The sequence below is a fragment of the Lagenorhynchus albirostris genome, chromosome X (genome assembly GCF_949774975.1).
Source record: "Lagenorhynchus albirostris chromosome X, mLagAlb1.1, whole genome shotgun sequence".
Taxonomy (NCBI): domain Eukaryota; kingdom Metazoa; phylum Chordata; class Mammalia; order Artiodactyla; family Delphinidae; genus Lagenorhynchus; species Lagenorhynchus albirostris.
The window spans coordinates 111609078-111632247 of record NC_083116.1 but is presented as its reverse complement, the minus strand read 5'-3'; the positions used below and the strand labels follow the sequence as shown (position 1 = coordinate 111632247).

The 23170-nt window shown below is 41.2% G+C and overlaps 1 protein-coding gene across 3 annotated transcripts in view; it reads left to right on the top strand.

The window, feature by feature from the left end:
• The window catches only part of PDK3 (pyruvate dehydrogenase kinase 3), a 67299-nt gene that overhangs the window by 9661 nt on the left and 34468 nt on the right, over positions 1–23170 (top strand). For all 3 annotated transcript variants that reach the window (XM_060136898.1, XM_060136899.1, XM_060136897.1), the window contains exons 2-4: positions 13249–13390; positions 17630–17701; positions 21543–21727. In XM_060136898.1, the coding sequence (XP_059992881.1) occupies positions 13249–13390; positions 17630–17701; positions 21543–21727 (399 nt within the window). The remainder of the gene's footprint in view (positions 1–13248; positions 13391–17629; positions 17702–21542; positions 21728–23170) is intronic.

Here is a 23170-nt window from a genome sequence, read left to right as displayed (position 1 = left end):
TGTGCTGTATATCTATTGTTTCCTCTTGTGCTCCCTTCTTTGGTAAAGTAATTATCAAAGTATACAACTAAAGGCGTTCGGAAAGAATATCACCTCTAATTCTTCCATCCATTTTTTGGTGATAGCATTACATCTTTTGCCCATATATTCACATATGTTGACACTGATTATTGGTTTCCTTTTTATTTAGTGCACAGTCTGAGTTTTAATATACCCAGTCATTTGCAATGCTTTTATCATGGTCAGATTTATCACCTAGAGCAGTATGTAAACTGTCACTAAATCCCTCTGGAATTTGTTGCCATCTCTGTTGGGACGTTTGCAGTCAACTCACTTTTACTCTGTTCTGCTGTCCATTTGCATAGCAGCAACTATTAAGACCTCACGTCTTTCTGTCTTGTTGCTGTTTTATCACAAAGTTCACAGAATAGTTTATATTTGTGGATTCTCTCCGAAAGGACAACTTTTCTGATTTCGACTAAATACCATACGCTAACTTTTGCCTTGTAATTTCTGTGAAAATTTGGTGACGGCAGCTCCTTATTTATTAGTTTAGATGTTTAGAAATTCTCGCTGTTCTTGCCCACTTATTCTTCTTGGTAAATTAGCTAAACTTATAGAAAATGTGCTAAGGGAACTGTGGATGGGGTACCTGGCGTTTATTGAAACTAGCCTGGAAGCATCTTCAGGTAGCCCGTTTCGCCATATTTGTGGCCGAGCTGGGTTTGATTGCCCTTCATATCCCTCGAGGAGAACTCCTTTCCTAGTCATTGTCTCATCTTGACTGAGATTATTCTTTCTGCTCTAATGAATGGCACAAAAATTACAGCAAACTATTTATTATATATTACACAGGTCGATATTTACATTCCCTGTGATTGAATATTTGGGGTTCTAACTTGGTAGATTATTTCCCTAAGCATCACCCAAGCAGTTGTGATTTTATTTTCAGTCTTAGACTTGACCTCTGATTCCACTCAACCATTTGAGTTGTACGAGTGGAAGTCAGTATATAATAGTTGTACGCATGGAAGTCAGTATATAATAGTTTCACTGTTGGGAATAAATTGCAACGTATCTCTTAACATTTTCTCAAAGCATGAAGTTAAGTATTCCCATGTGTTGTTGGCCGGAAGACGGTAGGGCCCTTTGAAACATGTAACATACATATCTTTTCCCAACAAATTATTACATCTTCATTGACCAGAGCATACTCAGGGTTTACCTGAACCTTCCCTTGGATCTGTTCTAGAAGAGTCCAGTGTTTCCTTAAGCTTGGTAGCAGATGCTCCTTAATACTTGACTGTGCACTTTGTATAAATCTGATTAATCTCTCCTCTTCTGAGAAGAAATAGAAAGCAAAGTGTCATTGCTATATTAACATTCCTATATTGGTCATGTAATGCGCTCAAGTGTGGTCAGTTTCCTAGGAGGCTGAAACAAAACTCAAACATGAAAATAGAGACTAAAAATCGATGGGTCAGTGAAAAAGTTGGGGATGCTTAATAGCCACTGTCTGAGCCTGAGGAGTTCTTTGCTTTATTCCCTTGTTGAATTTCCTGTGATTAGATGCTAGTCAGTGGATCTCAGTCCTGGATCTCAGTGGATCTCAGTCCTGCTTGTGAGAATCATCTGGGGAGCTTCTAAAGCTAGTGCCACGTGTCCCTCCACCCTCACCCTGTAGAAGCCAATTACATCAATCTCTGAAGGTAGGGTCTAGGTGCTGGTATTTTTGACTTACCCAGCTGACTATAATGTGCTTCCAGAGTTAAGAACTGTGTTAGATCTGGTAAAAATTTTTCCCAAGAGCTGTGAACCACTTTAGGGGATAAAGTCTGTGAGATGCTGATGGTTAACACTTAAGGAGTTTAGGAGTCCATCACCATTTTTTTTTTTTTTTTTTGGCCGCGCCGTGCAGCTTGAGGGATCTTCGTTCCTCAACCTGGGATTGAACCCGGACCCTCAGCAGTGGAAGCACTGAGTCCTAACCACTGGACCGCCAGGGAATTCCCAGGAGTCCATCAGCATTCGTTGAACTTTCTGGATTCGGAATGGAGTGGAAACTGAGAAGCATTGGGGAATTGTCGAGGCTTAGTTTCTGCCTTTGAGGGGCTTATAGATAAATGAGAAGTCGAGACAAATATGTCAATATATATATAGGCTGTCCAGAATGTATGCATCCCATGAGTTTGTGTCATGCTTTCTCTACCTCTCCCTTGGAGGTTCGTGTAATAGAGGTGGTTTCTGGGTATGTGTGAAGTGTTAACCCAATTGTCCTTTATCCAGAGCATCCTTGGAGGCTTTCTTTGTTTCTTTCTTAGTTTTTTGGTAAAAAACCACTATAATGTATGTACTCTTTTTCTTGATTTCTAGCTCCTTTCATTGGCTACTCACTCCTAGCAGTGCTCTCTCCACAGTTGTCCCAGAACGTACATTAGGCAAGGTTGGTGTAGGATAAATAACTGTAAAGTGTACAAACCAGAATCTTATCCTCATAGATTGATTCAGTGGGATCCTGAGCTTAACGATCATCTGTCCAACCTCCCCAGTTTACACATGAGAAAGTAGAAGCCCCGAGTAATGAAGAGACTGCCCAAAGCATCAGCTAGTTGTTGACCTAACATCTTGGCTGCCTCTTCCAAAGTGAGCCAGAAATTATTCTTTCTAGGAGGTGAAGGGAACTTATATTTGTGTACCGCTCTCCACCAGACACAATAGTAGTCAGATGTAGCTGTAATTCTCACAGCATCCAGGCGAAATAGATGTTTCCATTTTTTGGATGAAGACGCTGAAGCTTAGATGATTTAAATATCTTGCCTAAGGAAAGTTAGGAGCAAAACCACAGTTAAAATGCAGGTCGATTGAGCTTTTAAACGTATGCTTTTTTTCTTTCAACTTAACATACCATTTCTTACCACATAATATACCATTTGCCACAGTGCAATTCTTTCTAGCAAACAGAGTCTCTATTAGTAATGCTTGGGGTCTTGTCTAAATTTGTTCTTTTAGACAGTCTGGAAATTGCATAATCTAATGTTTGTCTAGTCTTATCATTTCGGAGCTATCAGATTGCTACCTCCTTCATTTACTTACACTAGAAACAATTTTTATTCTGAGGACCTACACTTGTTAGTTTATTGTCTTGTTAGCCTATTGTCTCTCTCTGGAAATATGATAACGGGTCTATGTGGACTTGTACTCAAGGCTTGGTTTCTGGTGCCTGCCACCAGTGCGAGCTTGGGCAAATCACTTAATCCCACCACACTTCGATGTCCTGATCTACAAAATGGAAACGATAGCATCGAATCATAGGCCTGTTGCACCCATGAACTCGAGAACATGCAGCACGGCGCATGGCACATGGTAGGTGCTCAGTAGATGTTGGCTGTGCTTTTGTTATGGGAAGTTAGTGACACAGCATTATCCTGGACAAAGTCAGCTTCCTGCTAAGAATGAAAACTGCATAGGGAGCTCTTACCCTCGAATGTTAATTATCTTAAAGTTTGTTGGCTGAAGGTCCCAGCCATATAAACTGATCATTTTCCAAGAAACGTAGCACTTTCAGCTCGTTTGTGCTTTGAGCGTGACTGGCTTTGGATCTTCTTCATTCACTGTAATGGTTAACTTAAGGTTTTGCCTCAATTAACCTCAACGATGAGTACAGTGTGGTGTTTACTTAACTGTTCCTGCTTCCATGACAACAAGACATTCTGTAATCCACCGTTAGGACTAGATCCTAAACTCCTTTCTGGAATTAGGACGATGTGGATCTGTGTGGTGTTAGCTGGTCAAAGCTCTATTTGTGATGTCAGTTCTCAACACATCCTTGCCTTTTCTGTCCACTCGCTGGCCTGACACACCATATTGACAATTACTGTCACTTTCCCTCACCTTCCTTGTCTACCTTTTGGCTCTTCTTCCCCTAACTATAAGGATTGGAATACCCCTAACCAGATATACAGAATGAAGTGATCTATTAGAGGAATTTACCATTACCAGCAAATGTCATCTTGAACCCCTGAATTTTATTTGCTATTGTAAGTTTATACTGCAACTTACTAGGTATTTTAATTTTCAGTTCTAATCAGGAAATATTAAACCCCTGCAATGTGCCAGGTATTGTGCTGATGGACTGTTCAGTTTTTTGAGGAATCTTGGGATCCATGGGACATAGACCTCAGTGACTGGGGGTGATGACAGAGGGGTTGCCCAAGCCAAGGGCACAAATTGTGGGCCCACGGTGAAATCTACTCACAACTTGGTTTGGCCTTATGTGGCATACAGAGGGGCAGGTTTCTCACTAATCTGTTCATGGATACATATATTTCGAAAGAGTCAACAAATAGGATCTCTAAAGAGAGAGGATCAAGGTACTAGTGGCTGTCGCTCATGTTCCCTCAGCACAGACATAGATCTCCTTCAGGGGAGGATCCAGTAACCCTCACTTACCTTAATTAAGAACCCTGCCGTGATCACCCTGTACCCTCTTTTCTTACAAGAGCGTCAAAAACCATTACATGAAGGGTAGCATGGGCTTCAGCCCCCATTAGGAAGTTCTGCATATAGTAGCACGTTCTGTATGAGATTTTTGTTTGTTTTTAGAATAGAATGGCTCTAGTAGGGTGTTTTTCTTTAAAATAATAGAACGGCTCTAGTTATAGGAAGACCTTTTTCAGAAGACTGCTTTTTTCTTTAAAAACTCATTTTATTTTTTAAAAATTGAAGTATGGTTGATTTACAATGTTGTGTTAATTTCTGTTGTACAACAAAGTCATTCAGTTACACATATATACATTCTTTTTAAAAATATTCTTTTCCATTATGGTTTATCATAGGAATTTTTTTAATATTTACTTTTATTTATTTTCTTTTATTATTTTTTTGGCTGCTTTAGGTACGTGGACTTCTCTCTAGGTGTGGCATGCGGGTTTTCTCTCTCTAGTTGTGGCACGCAGGCTCCAGAGCACGTGGGCTCTGTAGTTTGCGGCACGCAGGCTCTCTGTTGAGGTGCACAAGCTCAGTGGTTGCGGCGCACGGGCTTAGTTTCCCCGCGGCATGTGGGATCTTAGGTCCCTGACCAGGGATTGAACCCGTGTCCCCTGCATTGGAAGGCAGATGCTTTACCACTGGGCCACCAGGGGAAGTCCCTATCATAGGATATTGAATATAGTTCTCTGTGCTGTACAGTAGGCCCTTGTTGTTTATGCATTCCATGTATAAAAGCTCACATCTGCTCACCTCAACCCCCCACTCCAACCCTCCCCCGACCCCCTCCCCCTTGGTAACCACCAGTCTGTTCTCTATGTCCTTGAGTCTGTTTCCATTTCGTAGATAGGTTCATTTGTCATATTTATAAAAATGATTCATTTATTTTTGGCTGCGTTGGGTCGTTGTTGCTGTGCGTGGGCTTTCTCTAGTTGCTGCGAGCAGGGGCTACTCTTTGTAGTGGTGCGTGGGCTTCTCATTGTGGTGGCTTCTCTTGTTGTGGAGCATGGACTCTAGACACGTGGGCTTCAGTAGTTGTGACACGCGGGCTCAATAGCTGTGGCTCACGGGCTCTAGAGCACAGGCTCAGTAGTTGTGACGCAGGGGCTTCGTTGCTCCGCGGCATGTGGGATCTTCCCGGACCAGGGCTCGAACCCGTGTCCCCTGCATTGGCAGGCGGATTCTTAACCACTGTGCCACCAGGGAAGTCCCCATTTGTCATATTTTAGATCCCACATATAAGCGATACCGTATGGTATTTGTCTGTCTGACTTCATTCAGTATGATAATCTCTAGGTCCGTCCATGTTGCTGCACATGGCATTATTTCGTTCTTTTTATGGCTGAGTAGTATTCCATTGTATATATGTACCACATCTTCTTTACCCATTCATCTGTCGATGGGCATTTAGGTTGATTCCACGTCTTGACTGTTGTGAATAGTGCTGCTATGAACATAGGGGTGCATGTATCTTTTTGAAGTATAGTTTCGTCCAGATATATGCCAAGGGGTGGGATTGCTGGATCATATGGAAATTCTATTTTTAGCTTTCAGAGGAACCTCCATACTGTTTTCCATAGTGGCTGCACCAACTTACATTCCCATCAACAGTGTACGTGGGTTCCCTTTTCTCCACCTCCTCTCCACCATTCGTCATTTGCAGACTTTTTAATGATGGCCATTCTGACTGGTGTGAGGTGATACCTCATTGTAGTTTTGATTTGCATTTCTCTAATAATTAGTGATGTTGAGCATCTTTTCACGTGCCTATTGGCCATCTGTATGTCTTTGGAGAAATACCTATTTCAGTCTTCTGCTCATTTTTGGATAGGGTTGTTTGCTTTTTTTGTTGTTGAGTTTTAAAAACTTTTTAAAGTTTTAAACTTTAAAAACTTTTTAAAGTTTACATAGGAAATCCCTATGTAAATATGCAGTATTGTAATTTATTTGACTATTCCCTTATTGTTGGATACTTAGGTTGTTTACAGTGTCTCTCCCAAACCTTTTATTTGGAAAAATTTCAGACCTCAGGAAAAGTGATAAGAACAGTAAACACCCATGTTTAGCACCTAGATTCACCAGTTACTTTGCTATATTTGCTTCTTCCCCCTTGCATCCATCCCTGTCCGTATCTCCTTGCCTCCCTCTCTGTATACACCTTTTTTGCTGAACCATCTTGAGAGTAAGTTGCAGATGTAATGACTACCTCTACATACTTACATATATATCCTAAGCATGAGAGTACTTTCCTAATAGCCACGGTACAGTTATCACAGCGAATTTATCATTGATTTATAATATAATTGAATATTCACATTTCCTCTAATGGCTCATGGCTCCTGTATTGGATAGCTGGGGTCTAGAACATACTCAGGAGGCACTGTGGCCCCAGGAGGGGCTTCTACCTCAGTAATGCAGCATCAGGGATAGAGGGCAGGAGTGAGAGGTAGGAGTGGCTGGGTGAAAACTGGAGAATGAACCAGAAGTCTGCAAACAGAAGGGTTACCCTCCATCCTGATCATCAGAACATTAATAGGCAGGCACTTACCCCTAGGCCAAGTGAAGGGCAAGGAGGGGGTTCTTCTCTAAAGACCCTGAAAGAACTGTTTAAGGAGAATAAGGGAAGCTGGTGTGGTGTTAGGACCCCACCCAAAAGCCCTATGTAATCAGGTGTTTTGGGTGCTCACTTAGTCCTTAGGCTGCCTCACTGAACAAGCAAGGATCGCCTGCCGTCTGAGGGAAGCCTACAGCAAGAGAAACTAACATAAATAAATGGCCCCAAAGTGACTCCAAAGAAAACAAATTCAGGTAGTAGAAGAGTGCTTTAAAGTATAATTTGAGAAATAAATCATCTTGTACACCTCCTTCTGAACATCTTGGGGCAGATGGTGTTTTCCAAAGATGGCTTTTCTATGATGTGCCCTTACCAGCCCTCCACCAACGCAGGGGGTCTGATCCCCTCCCCCGGAGTCTGGGCAGGCTGTGGTTGCTTAGAACAGTTGAGTATGGCAGAAGGGGACTAGCTGTGTGACTTCTGCGGCTGGGTCATAAAAGGCCATGCAGCCTCTGCCTTGTTACTGAAGCCATACAGGAATCCAACCAGCCCAAGGCCACCATGCTGTGAGGAAGCCCATGGTGAGGCCACCTGGCGATGCTTCAGTGGGCGATCTCAGTCAGTAAGCAATCGGCCCAAGGGTCAGATATGTGAGCTGGAAGCCTTCAGGTAGTTCCAGCCCCCACGGTCCAGTCACTCTTCCAGCGTTTAAGTTTTCCCAGCTGAGGTCCCAGACCAGCCTTCCCTCCTGTGTCTTATCTCAATTCCTGACCCACAGCATCTATGAACATAATAAACAGACATTGGGCTGAAAGAAATAGTGTAATAGCTGCATGTTGTTGGGGCATTGAGTTTGATAGGGAATGAGGTGTGTGTGAAATACCTGATCTTTGGCTCTTTGGCTCTGAAGTTTCTGACTTGCTGTTAGTAATAATAACCCAAATGGGCCGGCCTAGAGTGGATGCAGCCTCAAGTTTGGTAGACCCCAAACCCACTACCTATTTTGATCTCTTTAAATTCAGGAATAAGTTTTCCCAAACACAGGAAAACTGTTAAACTTCCCAGGCAGTGAAACACTATTTCTGGACATGGAGTAAAACAAACATTTTCAAAGTATAAATGAAGCTAAAGAAAGAGGGGGGATTCTTTTGAAGGATATTCACAATCATTTGGTAGCTCTCCATTCACACTTACGGTTGTGTCTTCTGCAGGATTATTCAATTAATTATTGTTTATAGCCCTGGTAAGTTTGAGAATAAATTACTTATGCTAAAATTCAATGTTGTCAGAAGATTGAAATCTTATAAATACAACTGAAGAAAAATCAAAGAGCTGCCCCTGAAATATTATTTTCTCAGTTATATTTTACCCATATTAACATGGCTAATGGTAAAAATACATTGTAAACTCAAACATTTAATTGACAGTAATTAGAAAAAGCAGCATTATCAGAATGAGCTGATCATTCTGTTGGGTTTTAGTGCCTTGCTGGTAATTTTTCCATTTTTTGCCCTCCTTTTCCACTCCCTGATTCCCTTGCTTACACTCCTAAAACATCCCCCACCAAGCCTTAAAGCTGAAAGATGTGGATAAAGATAGCCTTCAAGTAATCCAGACAGGAGACTACATTTTTGGGAGTTATGTGCTCAGCTCTCTGCTTTAATTATAAGATACATTATCAGGTCATTTCATTAACCGAAGAAATAATTATTTTTTCTGCTTCCTGTAAATTAGTCGAAAAGAGGATTTAGAGATTCACCAGAAATATATGCCACTGTGGAAACCAGGTATAAAGAATAATGTCGGAACTCTTGCTCTCAGAAGCTGGTCAAATGCTCCTTTCTTATCAGAGACCATCCCTGAGAGGGCTCCCCGTATTAAATCAGAGGTCATTTATGGAAAAAAAACAAAACAAAACTCATTTGTGTATACTTACTGCTCTGTGGTGACCGAAATGGGAAGGAAATCCAAAAAAGAGGGGATATATGTATACATATGGCCGATTCACTTCGCTGTGAATCTACTGAAACTAACCAAACATTGTAAAACAACTATACCCCAATTAAAAAAAAAAGTCATTTGTGTTTCTGTGTCTGTTTATCCTGTGTCTTGGTGAACTGGAAAGCCATTTAGAACCTTTCTAGACAAAGCCAGTCGTACCTTTTGCAAATGTAGTAATTGTCTCTGACTTCTCAATGAAAGGGCGAAGTATGAAAAACAAACAAAACAGAAGAGAATTAGAGGGTCATCAAAAGAGGAAGAAAAACTGAAGAAATACACAAATGTATCTAAGCCAATGACTTATTTGCGTTCACGAAATCAGAATTTTCCATGCCTCTCACACACTGCTTCTTCGTCTTTTTCTGAACTGATACTAGGGAAAATTTTAATCGGTAAATTTGAATAAGATGAAGTATATGGAGAAATGCAGAATAAAAATAGAAAATCAAAATTAAGGAATGCAGAGAAGCCAAGTAAGCGGGGAAAAAATGAAGTCAAATGACTGGGAAGAATAACTGGAAAATACTCAATATGCCAGAAGCCTTAGAAAAACAGAACCCTTTTGAGAGGACATTCAGTTAAAACCAAAAGTTTCTTTTTGGTAAGTTAACTAAAAACAAGATTGTTTGAACCCTTTGATTTAAACTGAATATTTAACATTAATACATAAGATAAAATACTTTCAACTTATATGAGGAAAACCACAGGAAGGTTAAAACAAATCAGGCATTTCATATTTATTTTTAGGCTTACTAATTAACTAAAAAAGACTTATCCCCCTGTTTAAGCTGATGTATAATTAAGGTATCTGAGTACAAAGAATTCGTCTCTAAAGCTAAATTAGAATGTAGGAGGCAAAACCTGAGATTTTGCAGGTACTCTTTCTCTTAAAAATACAAACTTCTTAAAGTATTCTCTATTCTTCTAGTAAATCGTTGAGACACTCCCACAGGTGAGGCAGTCTAATCAGTGCCACGGGGGCGGGGGCGGGGGCGGGGGTGGGGGTGAGGGTGGGGGTGGAGGTGGGGGGGTATAGAGACAAAGTTTCTTTCAACACTAGTTTATGAAAGGCTGATAATCCAAGAAGCCTAGAATAAAATGCTGCCTTGAAATGTTGGTTATTTCAGGCCACGCCTAGTAGTTAGTTGAGTCTTCCAGTTAGTGCAGAGTTGACCAATGGAAACACCAAGGCCTTTTATTTTAAAATAAATAAAATTGGATGGTAGGGACACGGAGCATACTTTAATCCTTTTTTAATTATGTAGAATCATCAGATGAGCACAGGCGACCGCGCTGAACCAGAATGCAGTCACGCTCTCAGGGCTTAGCGTCAGACTGTTTGATCTGGCGCCCCATGGCCTTGGGCTGCGCTGCTTTATACAAGCCGGCATCATTAGTGATTGCGATTTAATGAGCCCCCTCTTCGCAGTTTTAAGAACCTGTTCGTGTTAAATGTTGAGCGCTTTTTAACCCTTGCTGCAACCTCTGCGAAATCGGTCCTGTTCTTATTTTATAGATGGTTACACCGAGGCTTCGACGTGTAATGACACTTGCCGGTGTTCACGAAGCCAGAGGATGCTCAGGACAGGATTCAAAGCCAAGTCTAACTCTGGCATCTGATCTCGGCATTACTGTCCTGCCGGACTGCAGTCTTTTAATCTGATTTCTGAAGTCCAAAAAGCTAAAAAAATTGAAGTTATTTTTTTATACCTGCTGCCCAAACTAAGTCCATGGCAAAACCTGGCCTGCAGTGATCTGGGGGCCGTGGTCTTCCCCTGCTCAGTGTCGACGTTCACAGATTGCGCTGTAGCTGTACCGTGTCTGTAGAGTAGACTGTTTCATGCAGTGGATGCACGTACTCTTTTTAAAACTGAAAACCTTTCAATTCTGAAAGCCGTCTAGCCCTGTGGATTCCCAGAAGAGACGTGCACCTGACTGCCTCTCATCACCTGGCACCTGCCAGACCGCTGTCACTTCCCCGACCCTCCCTCTTCACCCTACTCCCACCCCCAGCCCCACGCCCCCCACCAATGCTGTTGATGTGCTGCTCCTCGTGTGCTCTGGATGTGGAAGTTTAAGCATGTCAACTTTCAGTACCCCTAAAAACTCAGATAATTTTTCAGAATCCTAAGGTCACACTGCTATTTCCAGTTCCAATTCAACACTACAGGGTTCTCGCTTCTTCCACATTCCCTAACTTCCTTCTCCGCCATCATTTTTTTTGTGCTTTTTTTTTAAAAAAAAAAAATGTCCTTTCTATTTAACCAGGATACAAGGTATTTCTCCTGGTATGTGCACATTTTAACTTAGATAATAGGTCCTTCATTTTATAATGAGGTTCATTCTGAGTTTTGAAATACCAGCATTTTTAGTGTACTTAAAATGATTCATCCATAAAAATTATATACAGAACATTTTAGGAATTATATAAAATCTAAAGCAGCCTGAATCATCTTAAGTGTTATCTAAGGCCAAATGAATGTGTATGGAGTAAGTGTTGGAAGGTCATTGCTGAGGTATTACACTCCTCTTGCTTTTTTGGAGTATTTCCCTTAGGAGAAAGGGCAAAGGCAGAATTATTGATTAAAGATTTACTGGAGGCCTTCAATATACTACTCACTTAGAATGAGGTAAGTGTGGGATGGGTTAAGAATTTAATCTTTTATTCTGACTTTTTTGGAAATGGAGAAAGGGGGGCAGAGGGCAGTGGAGGGAAGAGGTTCTGCAGATGACTCTCAAAAGTGGGTTCTATGGGACTTCCCTGGCGGCCCAGTGGTTAAGACTCCGCGCTTCCAGTGCAGGGGGGCGCGTGTTCAATCCCTGGTCAGGGAACTATGATCCCACATGCCGCACGGTTTGGCCAAAAAAAAAAAAAAAACCAAAAACAGTGGGTTCTTTTATTTCCAGTCTTATTCCGTGAGTACAGGAAAGAATTTGGCTGGAAGTGTTAGAATGGATTTACTTCTGAATCTCTGTTGCTGTCTTCATCACATTTGGAAGAAAGAGGAGAGTTTGGAGGAGAAGATCGCTCGATGAGCCCTGCTTCTCTCTCTCTGGGCTTGGCCCCGAGGTTGCCTATTTCCCAGCGGCCTCCAGGGAATATGGGGCATCAGGCAGGCCTATCCGAATGTGAGAGAGTTGGGACAGACCCATCAGTATCACAGAGGACAGAAGAAGAACTAATGTTCGCCGAACGCTTGATCTGTGTCAGGCTCCATACATGTTGTCACATGTAGTGTTTACAAAAACTGACGTTTCATCCCCATCTTACAGATGAAGGCAGCTGAGCCTCAGAAGTTAAGAAGCTTACCAAGGGTAAATGGAGAAGTCGAGGCTGAAGCACGTTTCTGTCCCCAAAGCTCATGTCTTTTCTATCGCATCCTCTATCCCGCAACTATCACTGGGTTTACAGCAAGGTTGGAGTTTGGGGGCAAGACCAGTCGTGTTACTGCTCTGGTCACGTGGCAGCCGGGGAAAGGGCTCGGGTTCCTCTTTCAGGTGGCCTGGTACCTCTTCTCTCACTGTGCCCTCGTTGCGTACATTGTGTGCACAGCCAGCGCAAGGCAGTCAACAGAAGACTCCCTCTCTGAGCTCTGTCTTCCTAGTCAACACTGTATCTCCGTCCTCTTGGACATGCTGTAGGCCATCCCTCCATTTCTGAGGCCACCTGTGAGCTGGCTTCTCGGGCACCTCCCGAGTCCTGTGTCTCGGTCAGAGCTGGGGTCTGTGGCTGCTTCCTGGTCCCTGAAGAAACACATTTAGAGAAAATCTTAGGAAGCAGTCGGACCGCAGTAGGTGAATCGTTGTGGAATGAATGGGTCTCTTGCCTTCTGGAAACCCCCGTGAACAGGAGTGGGTTTACACGTTCTCCTACTTTTGTACCTGGCAGTTTTCCCACAGCGTTCATTTGAAAACAAATTCAGATTCTGTCCCAGGTTACTTTTATACCGCCACTGGTAACACTAGGGATGTATTTGTGCTGAGGGAAAAACACTGCTTTCAAGGTTGCCTCTTGGAATAAGTGTTCTTTTTCTATTCTAATTAAATTATTTTCTTAAACTTGCTGTTTCAGAGGATAAATATTTAACTAGAGACTGCAATATTACTTAATTTTATCTTCCCGACCAGTCACTGGGCTACCATGAGAACATTTTATTATTCCATCTGTTAGATTATAAAATCATGGAACATTTTTCATCTCTTAATAGGGAGAGATAATGCATGTGAGAAAACTTCATATATGTTCCTACGAAAGGAGCTTCCTGTGCGCCTGGCTAACACAATGAGAGAAGTTAATCTTCTGCCGGATAACTTGCTTAACCGCCCTTCGGTGGGATTGGTTCAGAGTTGGTAAGTAAATAGTGTGGCTTCAGATGGGTCTACCCAGAATGCTCTGAACATTTGGCATTGGGACCATTCTCCCTAAAAGTACACGTACTGCTTCTGTGGGAACGAGTCATTCAGGATAGCCGGGTTTCCCAGGTAATTAAAAGTTGGGTTTTTTTTTTTTATTTTAACTGACAGTGTATAATTGTCCTAAGGAAAATACTTTTCAACTGTACTAGACACTTTCTTGACTTTTCAATTTTTTTTTCTGGTTATAAATGTGATTTTTCATTGAAGAAAATGGGAAAGTACAGAAAAATATAGAAGAATAGCAGTGCAGTGTCCCATGTGAGCAGATCTGCAATTCTTTGGATAGGGGGATGTTGCTGCTTTGATCCAGTCTCTGCCGTGTTTTTTCTGTTTTCCTTTTAAAGAAGTTTTTAGAAGACAGTACTTATTTTAGGACAAATTAAGTCATTTAAAGGGGAACCTCCCATGTGAAAAATACGAGCTAGCTGCTGTACCTCATCTCCCCCATGAAAAGTCTGAAGTATCTTCACAGAGTATGTTAGCATTCAGTCAGGTGTAGCTCTGATGCTTAAAGCATGTGCTGTCTAATTGAAGAAGTTGAATTTGTGACTGAACTGCCCACTCAGTAGGCAGAGTGGGATGGGTGAGTGGTGGGAGGGAAGAGCAGGTGGTGTATTTTTAGAAAGGGATTTGCATAGATTTGAGAAGCGCTCGCTTGTCTCCTCTGTATTCTACAAGCAAAGAAGTCCCCGTGGAGAAAGCTGGAGGGGTTCAGGAGGCCAGATGCACAAAGTGCTCTCAAGCCAGCACTGAGGAGGTGCCATGGGGGCCTGGGGGAGGGAGATGCCGACTGTGGTCTGCGCTGCCCCTTGGTGCGGGGGTGGGGTGGGGGGTGGAACTGACAGGGACAGGGAGAGCACTTCAGGGGATGAGAATGATGTGGACAGACATGGGGAGAACGGAACCATGAATTAGTTGGCATCTAGAGTATTAACGGAGGCCGGGCTACTGAAAGGTGGCCATTCAACAGTCATTCCTCAGTAATACTGATTATAATAAATTCTTAGGGTTGAGAATGAATCATCTGAGAAACACTATTGGGTGGTCCGTCCTTGTCCCAGACAAGCAGCAGCCCCTCACCGAGGCAGGCGCAGGGGCCCCGGGACCCCAGAAAGCTCAAAAGAGGTGGCGACCATGGCTCCCATCTTAAGGTCACTTGGATTCTACTGTAAACTCATAGCTTGTTTCAGGAACAGCGAGTACTTGTTTGCATGAGACTTCTTCATTGCTCCAAGACCATGATTAGATCTCCAGCAGAAAGTATATAAGCACTCCTGGGAGCTAGCTACTGTGCTGGGAATTCTAGGTAGGCTAGCTGACTTTCAAGTCCCCAGTCATGGTGGCAGTGACAGTCAAACATTTACTATCACTTATGTAAAAGTCACTTCAGGGGCTTCAGAGTGAATTGCTGACTCACATTACTGAGTCAGCTTTTTTTTTTTTTTTTTTTTGGTCTCCTTACTATTTCTCTCCCATAGCCATTGCAAACTTGTGCATGTTACTTCTTCCCTTTCTTTTTTAAACATTCAATTTTGAAATAATTGCGTATTTTTTTTAACATCTTTATTGGAGTATAATTGCTTTACAATTGTATGTTAGTTTCAGCTTCACAACAAAATGAATCAGTTATGTACATACATATATTCCCATATCTCTTCCCGCTTGCGTCTCCCTCCCTCCCACCCTCCCTATCCCACCCCTCCAGGCGGTCACAAAGCACCGAGCTGATTTCCCTGTGCTATGCGGCTGCTTCCCACTAGCTAACTACCTTACTTTTGGTAGTGTATATATGTCCATGCCTCTTTATCGCTTTGTCACCGTTTACCCTTCCCCCTCCCCATAGCCTCAAGTCCATTCTCTGGTAAGTCTGTCTTTATTCCTGTTTCACCCCTAGGTTTTTCATGACATTTTTTTTTAAAATTCCATATATATGTGTTAGCATACGGTATTTGTCTCTCTCTTTCTGACTTACTTCACTCTGTATGACAGACTCTAGGTCTATCCACCTCATTACAAATAGCTCAATTTCGTCTCTTTTTATGAATAATTGCGTATTTAACAGAAGGGTTTGCAAGACTAGTAGCAAGGATTCCCATATCCTTGCACCCAGATTCACTAATTGTTAACATTTGGCAACATTTGTTCTATCATTCTCATTCATATTCTCTCTCCCTCTCTCAATATATATATATATGTATGGTACACGCATAGAATACATTATTTTTTTCTGAACCATTTGGGTTAATGGTATACATCATGCCCCTTTACCCCTAAATACTTGAGTGTGTATCTCCTTAGAACAACTCTTAGAAAACCACAGTTTGATTATCCAATTTGGGAAATTGAACATTGATACAGTAATATTATCTAATATGTGGACCCTCCTGTCTTTCATCACTAGTCCTAATAGTGCTTTTCTTTTTAAGCAATCCCTACCCTCACCCCTGATTTATGAATCCAGTTCAGGATCATGTATTGTGTTTACTTGCCATTTCCTTTTCCTCTTGAAAGCAAATCTTAAGTATAACAGGCCGTGAAGCCCACCTCAGTCAGTGTTCTCCTTGCTTTCTTGACTTTCAGGCCAGGAAGCTCAGCATAATCTTCGACTCCTTTCCATTTATGACTTTGCCCTTTAAATGAACTGTCCCCTTCTGGAAGGATGGGATGCCTGCCTGAAATTCTGCTGATATGTGGCAGGGCAGAGGGCATCACTGTGGATGGCTGACTGTGGCCTCTCAGGGTGGTTTAACCTAGTGATTTTAACAACGTCTAGTTCATAGCCTTATATGCCCAGAAACTTTAAAAAAATATATACCCAGCAACGAACATACTTTAGTATCATGCGTTGTCACAAAGTTCAGGTGAGGCTGATTAATAAAACGTCCTTCCTGTTTATGTATTTATAAGCTTAACAGTCATTTTTAGTTACTGGCGTGCCCTCATCCTCTATCCACAGTGGGATAGTAGGATTAGTAGTCATTAATTATTAGAAATAATTAGAATAAGGGATAATTTTTTCAGGACATGTTAAGACCCAAAGCAGAGCTCATACACCTCTAATTGGAATCTTTGAATCCCCACCAGATCCAGCAGGTCCAGTCTGGCTGTAGCTGCTGCTGTAATGTGCCTCTCTAAGTCCCATTTTTCCTCTGTCCTCCAGATCTTTGTTGGACATATTATTTCTTATACTGGCCCTGAATGAGATATGTCAGTATTCTTAATCCAGAAGCTGTTTCTGAGGGCCTAAGAGGAATTCTTTCTCCTTCATTACATGTTGATGAAACTAGGTTAACTCTGAGAAGGAACCTTCTTTATTTCTAGCTCTAGGTTCTTTTTTTTCTCCTTTTCCTGCTGTGCCATGCAGCTTGCAAGATCTTAGTTCCCCAACCAGGGATTGAACCCAGGCCCATGGCAGTGAAAGCACCGCGTCCTAACCACTGGACCGCCAGGAAACTCCCCTAGTTCTGAGTTCTTAGCATGCACTTCAGGGTCACACACGTGCTTCTTAAATTTTCTGTGCACTTTTTTTGGTAATCAAACTGTAGACTCGATGTATCAGTTAGGACATGTGTGTTAGGGAGTAGCAGAAAATCCAACTAAACCTGGCTTAAGCAATAAATTGTAACTGTAAGATCCAGCCATAGGATGAGGTTTTGGTGTTGGTTTGATTCAGAGATTCACGAGATTATCAAGGCCCTACTTTCCATGGGGTCGGCTTCATTTTCTGGCTGGATTTTGTCCTGGTGACAGAATAGCTGCAGCAGTTCCAGGCTTTACATCCATGGACCACATTGTCCAAAAGCAGAGCAAGTTAATTTCTCTCCCAAAGACCACCAGCAAGTCTGCTCTCTTATTTTACTGGCCTGAATCGAGGCAGTGATGTCCATTCCTGAGCCAATCCCTGTGTTCAGGGAAATGCGACTCAGTGACAGGCTTAGGCCAGAACTATCGGACTAATTAGGAATTAGTGACAAGAGAAATAGGATTACCCAGGGAAAAACAGGGCCACCCAGGAGCTTTGCATGGTATCAGCTTCCCCGGAAGCACTTGGGCTACATGGCGGGTGGAGGGGATTGGATGGATACCTGGGTGGAAATTTAACGTACTTCTAAGGAAAAGGGAAAGGAGGATGGATGTAGGGTAGGCAACTAACACAGTATCTCTTTTTTTCAGGTATATGCAGAGTTTTCTTGAACTTCTAGAATATGAAAATAAGAGCCCTGAGGATCCACACGTCTTGGATAAGTAAGTATGGTACCAAACTTACCTGAAAGTCAAAATATCTAGGTTAAAAAATGTTTTGGTAAATGGAACTCATGTCATTAAGAACCAAGAAGTACAACTTGGACGAAAGCATTAGGTTTCTTAATGGGTAACAGCTCAACGTTGCAGTTTTTTAAAATTTGAGTTAAGAATTTAACATAGTACCAAGGGAATAATGACCCTTCCAATTACGCTTCATGGTCTAATTCTTAATCCTTGTCTTCTGGTGAGCTGGTGCTGGACACTCACTGTAAATATTACAGTAAATGTTCCACCTAGTGGTAGTTTTAAGAATGCACTGGCCCCTGTGTATACATGAGTTTATGTACTTAGTCCTTTACAATTTGTTTTTAAATTTTCAATGCGATATTACATTTGAGCTCAGAGAATCAATAATGCTTTTATTTTGGAGCAGCGTAAAAGAGTATGCTATTAATATAACAGCTATTCTGAATTCTGTTGCTGCTGTTAGGCACGAAGGCTGCTAAATTCTCATGCTGATGGAAAATATTTCTGGTTTTTCCTTTTCATTTAACTGGGAAACGCTGACCCTAGCTCTAAGTGTGGTTTTTTCACCCCCAAGAGAAATTGTGTCCCCTTCACATTACTTTCCTCCTCTTTCACGTACCCATCAGTGAATGCATATGGCAGGCCTGTTGTGCTGAGGAATTTCTTTCTAAGTAGAAACCTGACCCACATCATTGTGACACCAAATGCCTTACATGTAGCTGTTCCGTAAAAAGAACTAAGAAGCACCGTGTTCCATAAGAGACCATAGCTGGAGGCATTTAACCCAGCTCTCTCAATTCACAGATAAGAAAACTGAGGTCCAAGATGTGAGCTGACTTCCCCAAGATTGTAACATTAGTTAGGAGCAGAGCTGGATCTGTAAATCATGTTTCCTCTTCCTTGGTACGTCGCTCTTTGCAGTGCACCATACTGCCAGAACTGCTGGTCTGAGTCATGAGTAGCTAGCTGAAATGTAGTTACAGTTTAAAATACAAAGGGAAAAAAGTCCTGACCTGTTTTATACTTTGCTAGGTGTTTTGCTAATGGGTCTATGAAATGTGGAAAGGGAGGCATTGGATTAGAGCCCCCAGCTATAATGTTTTCCTTGTTATAAGCCCTTGCTATCATTTAAGTTATCAAAGTTAAATAAATCGAACTCAGAAGTTTGGTTTCTCAAAAATCATTAGCTAGTGACAGTTTGCCTGATATCCTCCAAATTAGGAGTGACCTCTATAGCTTCAAATTTTGGGATATAGATTTGTGGAAGTTTATGATATTAAATTTCTGCTGTGTGTTTCCTGGAGTCCTGTCTCAGTTTCTGGAACAGGTTATCAGTCAGATGCGATTTATGGACGCGAGCCTGCTTTGGAAACTGCCAAGTGCTGGATCCAATGTGTACGAGATTGTAATGATAATAGCTCTTGCTCAGTGACGTTTAGTAACTTGTCCAGGTTGCCATGAAGCTAGTTAAGAGACTTGGGATTGTAGAAGCCTGATGTTTGCAGTGAAGGAAGGAGTGGAGAGTTCTGCCCATCGTAGCAGCCTTTTCTTATCGGTGAGAGATTATATAGCAGTCATGGGCAGGGAAACCACTTAAGTAGAGTGAAAGTAGCTTAGAGGACAAGGATGTTTGTCATAATGATAAAGTTTAGAAGAGCCCCAGAAGATTGGGGAAGTAGTCTGAGAATTGAACCATTGAAGCAAGTCTCCTCCCCTCAGATAAGTTGAGGCACTTTTCTACTGTAATGAATTGTTTCAGTTTAGTAATATTTAATTTATGAATATGGTGGGAAGAGCATTATGTAAAGGATAAATGGTCCATTAGAAAATTTCTTGAGAATATCATGACCTTATAATTTCTGAGTTGATTTATTCATCTTTGCTGTCTTTGCACATATGTATTTGTTACAGAAGTATTTCATCATTGAGAAAAATAAGACTATTTGGGTAAATAAGGTTACTCCAAATTTCCATTACTGGGGGCCAACCACTGTTAACATTTTCCTTCCATTTACACTTTTAACTAGGCATATATATTTCTATATGTGTAGAATGTGTGTGTGTGTGTTTTACAGAAATAACAGTGTCAGCATTATAGATCTACACCATTAGTAGTAGTTTCATAGTGGTCCATCTGCAGATAACTCATGTGATTTGACCTCCTGTCATTGGGTTTTAGAATAGTTCGTGGTTTTCTTGCTACTATAAGCAGTGCTCTAAAGAACAGCTCTTAAATACAGCTGTTGGCCTTGTCCAGTTATTTTCCTAGAATCAATTCCTGGGAGTGGAATGACTTTCTTTGGGCTTTTGATATAGGCTGCTCAATTGCCCCTAGAAATGCATCAGTTATGCTCCCACACTCTGGCTGACAGTGGTTTGCCAGTGGTTTGCCAGTCTGTAAGCGGAGAATAGTGTTGCATTGTTTTAATTTGCTTTTCTTTTATTATTTTGAAGGTGAAGTTGTTGGTGTTTGCGTTTCCTCTGGTACATTTTCTATTGATACCAGGCCCCTTGCCTAGTTTTCTGTTAGGGTGGTCATCTTTTCCTTCACTAAGAATAGTAACTCCTGTGAATATATTTTTCCCAGCTTTCACTTTTTCTTGACTTTATAATGTGTGCCCCTATAAAATTGCTGAAATCCTGCATAGCCCTATTATTTGTTTCATCATGGTTTCTGCCTTTGGTATTAGAACAGCCTCCCTTTACTCCAAGGTTATATACTTATTCAGCTGATTTTCTTTTTCCTTTTCTACAATTTCACCCTTTTACATTTAAGTCTTTTAACCCATTTTGGGGCTTAAAGTTTAAAATTGAGGTGTGACTTACATTGTTAGCCAGCTGTCCCAACTAATTTGTTTCCCTACTGATTTACATTGTCACTTTATCGATATGCTGAATTTTTACACACACATACTCATTCACCCTTGATCCTGGTTCCAGGCTTTTTATTTGGTTCCATTGACTTGTCTTTCTGTTCTTAGTTACCATTCTCAATATATTTTTCCCTCTGCACTTTTACAGTAATATACTGGAATTCTTGAATAGGTTTGTCTTAATCACCATTGTTCTATCTACATTTCATCACCATATTTTACTGCTGAGAGAAATTCGTTTCAAAATTTTATTCTTAAAAAGTTTGACATTATTTCTTCATGGAAGCTATTTCTTTAAGACTCCATAATAAATCCTTGGAGATTTTTGGGATTGTCTTCATGTTGTCAGAAGAAACATTAATATATTCTGCAATTATGTATTCAGCAAACAGTTATAGAATCTGTTTTATTAGTAATCACTTATCTGGAAAGTCAGTGGATTCCTAAAAAGGCATTTGAGCATTTTTTTTCCTTTACTAGAACCTTCTACGTGTTTTTTTTGTTTTTTTTTTGCGGTACGCGGGCCTCTCACTGTTGTGGCCTCTCCCGTTGCGGAGCACAGGCTCCGGACACGCAGGCTTAGCGGCCACGGCTCACGGGCCCAGCCGCTCCGCGGCATGTGGGATCTTCCCAGACCGGGGCACGAACCCGCGTCCCCTGCATCGGCAGGCGGACTCTCAACCACTGTGCCACCAGGGAAGCCCACCTTCTACTTTTTGTATCTCTGAAGGAAGACTTTCTGTAGAAAGTTTCAAGCAAAAACTGAGTAATACTTTAGTTTCTCGTGAGTACTTCCTTGTAGCCTATGATGATAATGATGTCTCTGCCTTATAAAATAAATACCAACAGGTAAATAGTACTGAGATAGACCTGGGAAGTTTATACATTAGCCCATGAGATTTTGACCATTTTGACCGTTTTTTTCTTTCCTTCCCACACAGCTTTCTACAAGTTCTAATTAAAGTCAGAAATAGACACAATGATGTGGTTCCTACAATGGCCCAAGGAGTGATCGAGTACAAGGAGAAGTTTGGGTTTGATCCGTTCATTAGCAGTAACATCCAGTATTTTCTGGACCGGTTTTATACCAACCGCATCTCTTTCCGCATGCTTATTAACCAGCACAGTAAGTTGGCTTTTCTTGGTCCAGTTTTGAAAAGATAACCAGAGTGATTTCTCCGAAATGTTTTCCTGTTGCTTCATTTTTAATTTACTGATCTGCATTTTTGTCTAGAAATTTCATTTCTAGTTCAGTTTCTCCTAAGTGAGTCCTATCTGTGAAAAAGCTAATCATTAGAACTCTCTGTTAAAAGAAATCCTTGAAAGGCTTTTTGGGTGCTCATATTTGAGACAGGACCACTGCCTGCCTTTTAAGCCTCTCCTGTTACATTCCTGGTGGGGGTGAGGGACCGGCTTTAATGGCAGCCTGGTGTTCATCTCTGAATACTTTCAGTGTCTCTAGGGTCTGTTCTAGTCTTCATTCAGGATGTCACATGTTTTCCTTTTTGGTTTTAAAAACATTGATACTAACAATATTGAACTGACAAGTTGGCAATATGAGCATGGATCTTTTATTTCACAGTGATCAGTGAAATCAGATTAAGCGGGTTTGTCAAACCCTAATCTTGAGAGTTTTAGTCTCCTCTCTAGGCTGATAAGCAGATAAGAAAAAAAAAACAACAACTAAAATTCTCTTCACAAAAACTTTTAAACTGATTTTCAGCGTGTTTCTTTGTCGGATTTCATAATTCTTATGAAAAAGCATCCAGGTGTCTAGCGTCTAATTCACCCTCTCTGTTGAGTCAGAAAATGGACAGAGCATCTTTATTTTACTAATGTGTTTTTATTTGGATAACCAAATGTTATGCAGCTGTTAAATGTGGGTTTGTTCTAAATGTGTGTCTGTTTAAAATGTAAATGTTTGACAGTTTACAGGAAATTTATAGGGGAAAAAAGAGAACCCAAATACTATTTAAACTACTTAGATAACTACAGTTTCTTTCTGACCTACATATGTGTGTCTACATATATACGTACATGTTTTTCGATTGTTGACTACGTTTGCACACCTCTTGGTTTTCTTCCACTTAATTAGTTGGCACTTTATGTATTGGCCTAATGCCCATACTTGTCCTTTTTCATAATTAAAATCTCTACCTATTTTGTTTAAACATTCTCCTTTTGTGGAGCCTAAGTTATTCCCAATTTTTGTTTGATTTAAAAATAGCTACACATATAAACATTTGAATTCAGATTACTTTTTTCTTTGGGGGTCCTTTTGGTTTTTTTCAGAAGTAAAATTTTGCAAACCTTGTATATTATGAAAGTAGTTAAATGTACTTTTAAAAACGCTTGCACAAATAGCGTTCGTGTGTAGTACGGTGAAAAATAAGCTCCACAGTGGAGGCATTTGAGGTGCTCATGGTGAAGACCCTGTGCAAGCCTGGTCTAATGGTGCAGACTGCATTTTCTAAATATTTAGTGAATGTTGGAATAAATGTCTAGGGTAGTGCTGAGAAGGTGGGTAAACTTGGCTGAGGATGAAAGGAAGTTTTTTTCATCCAAGTCA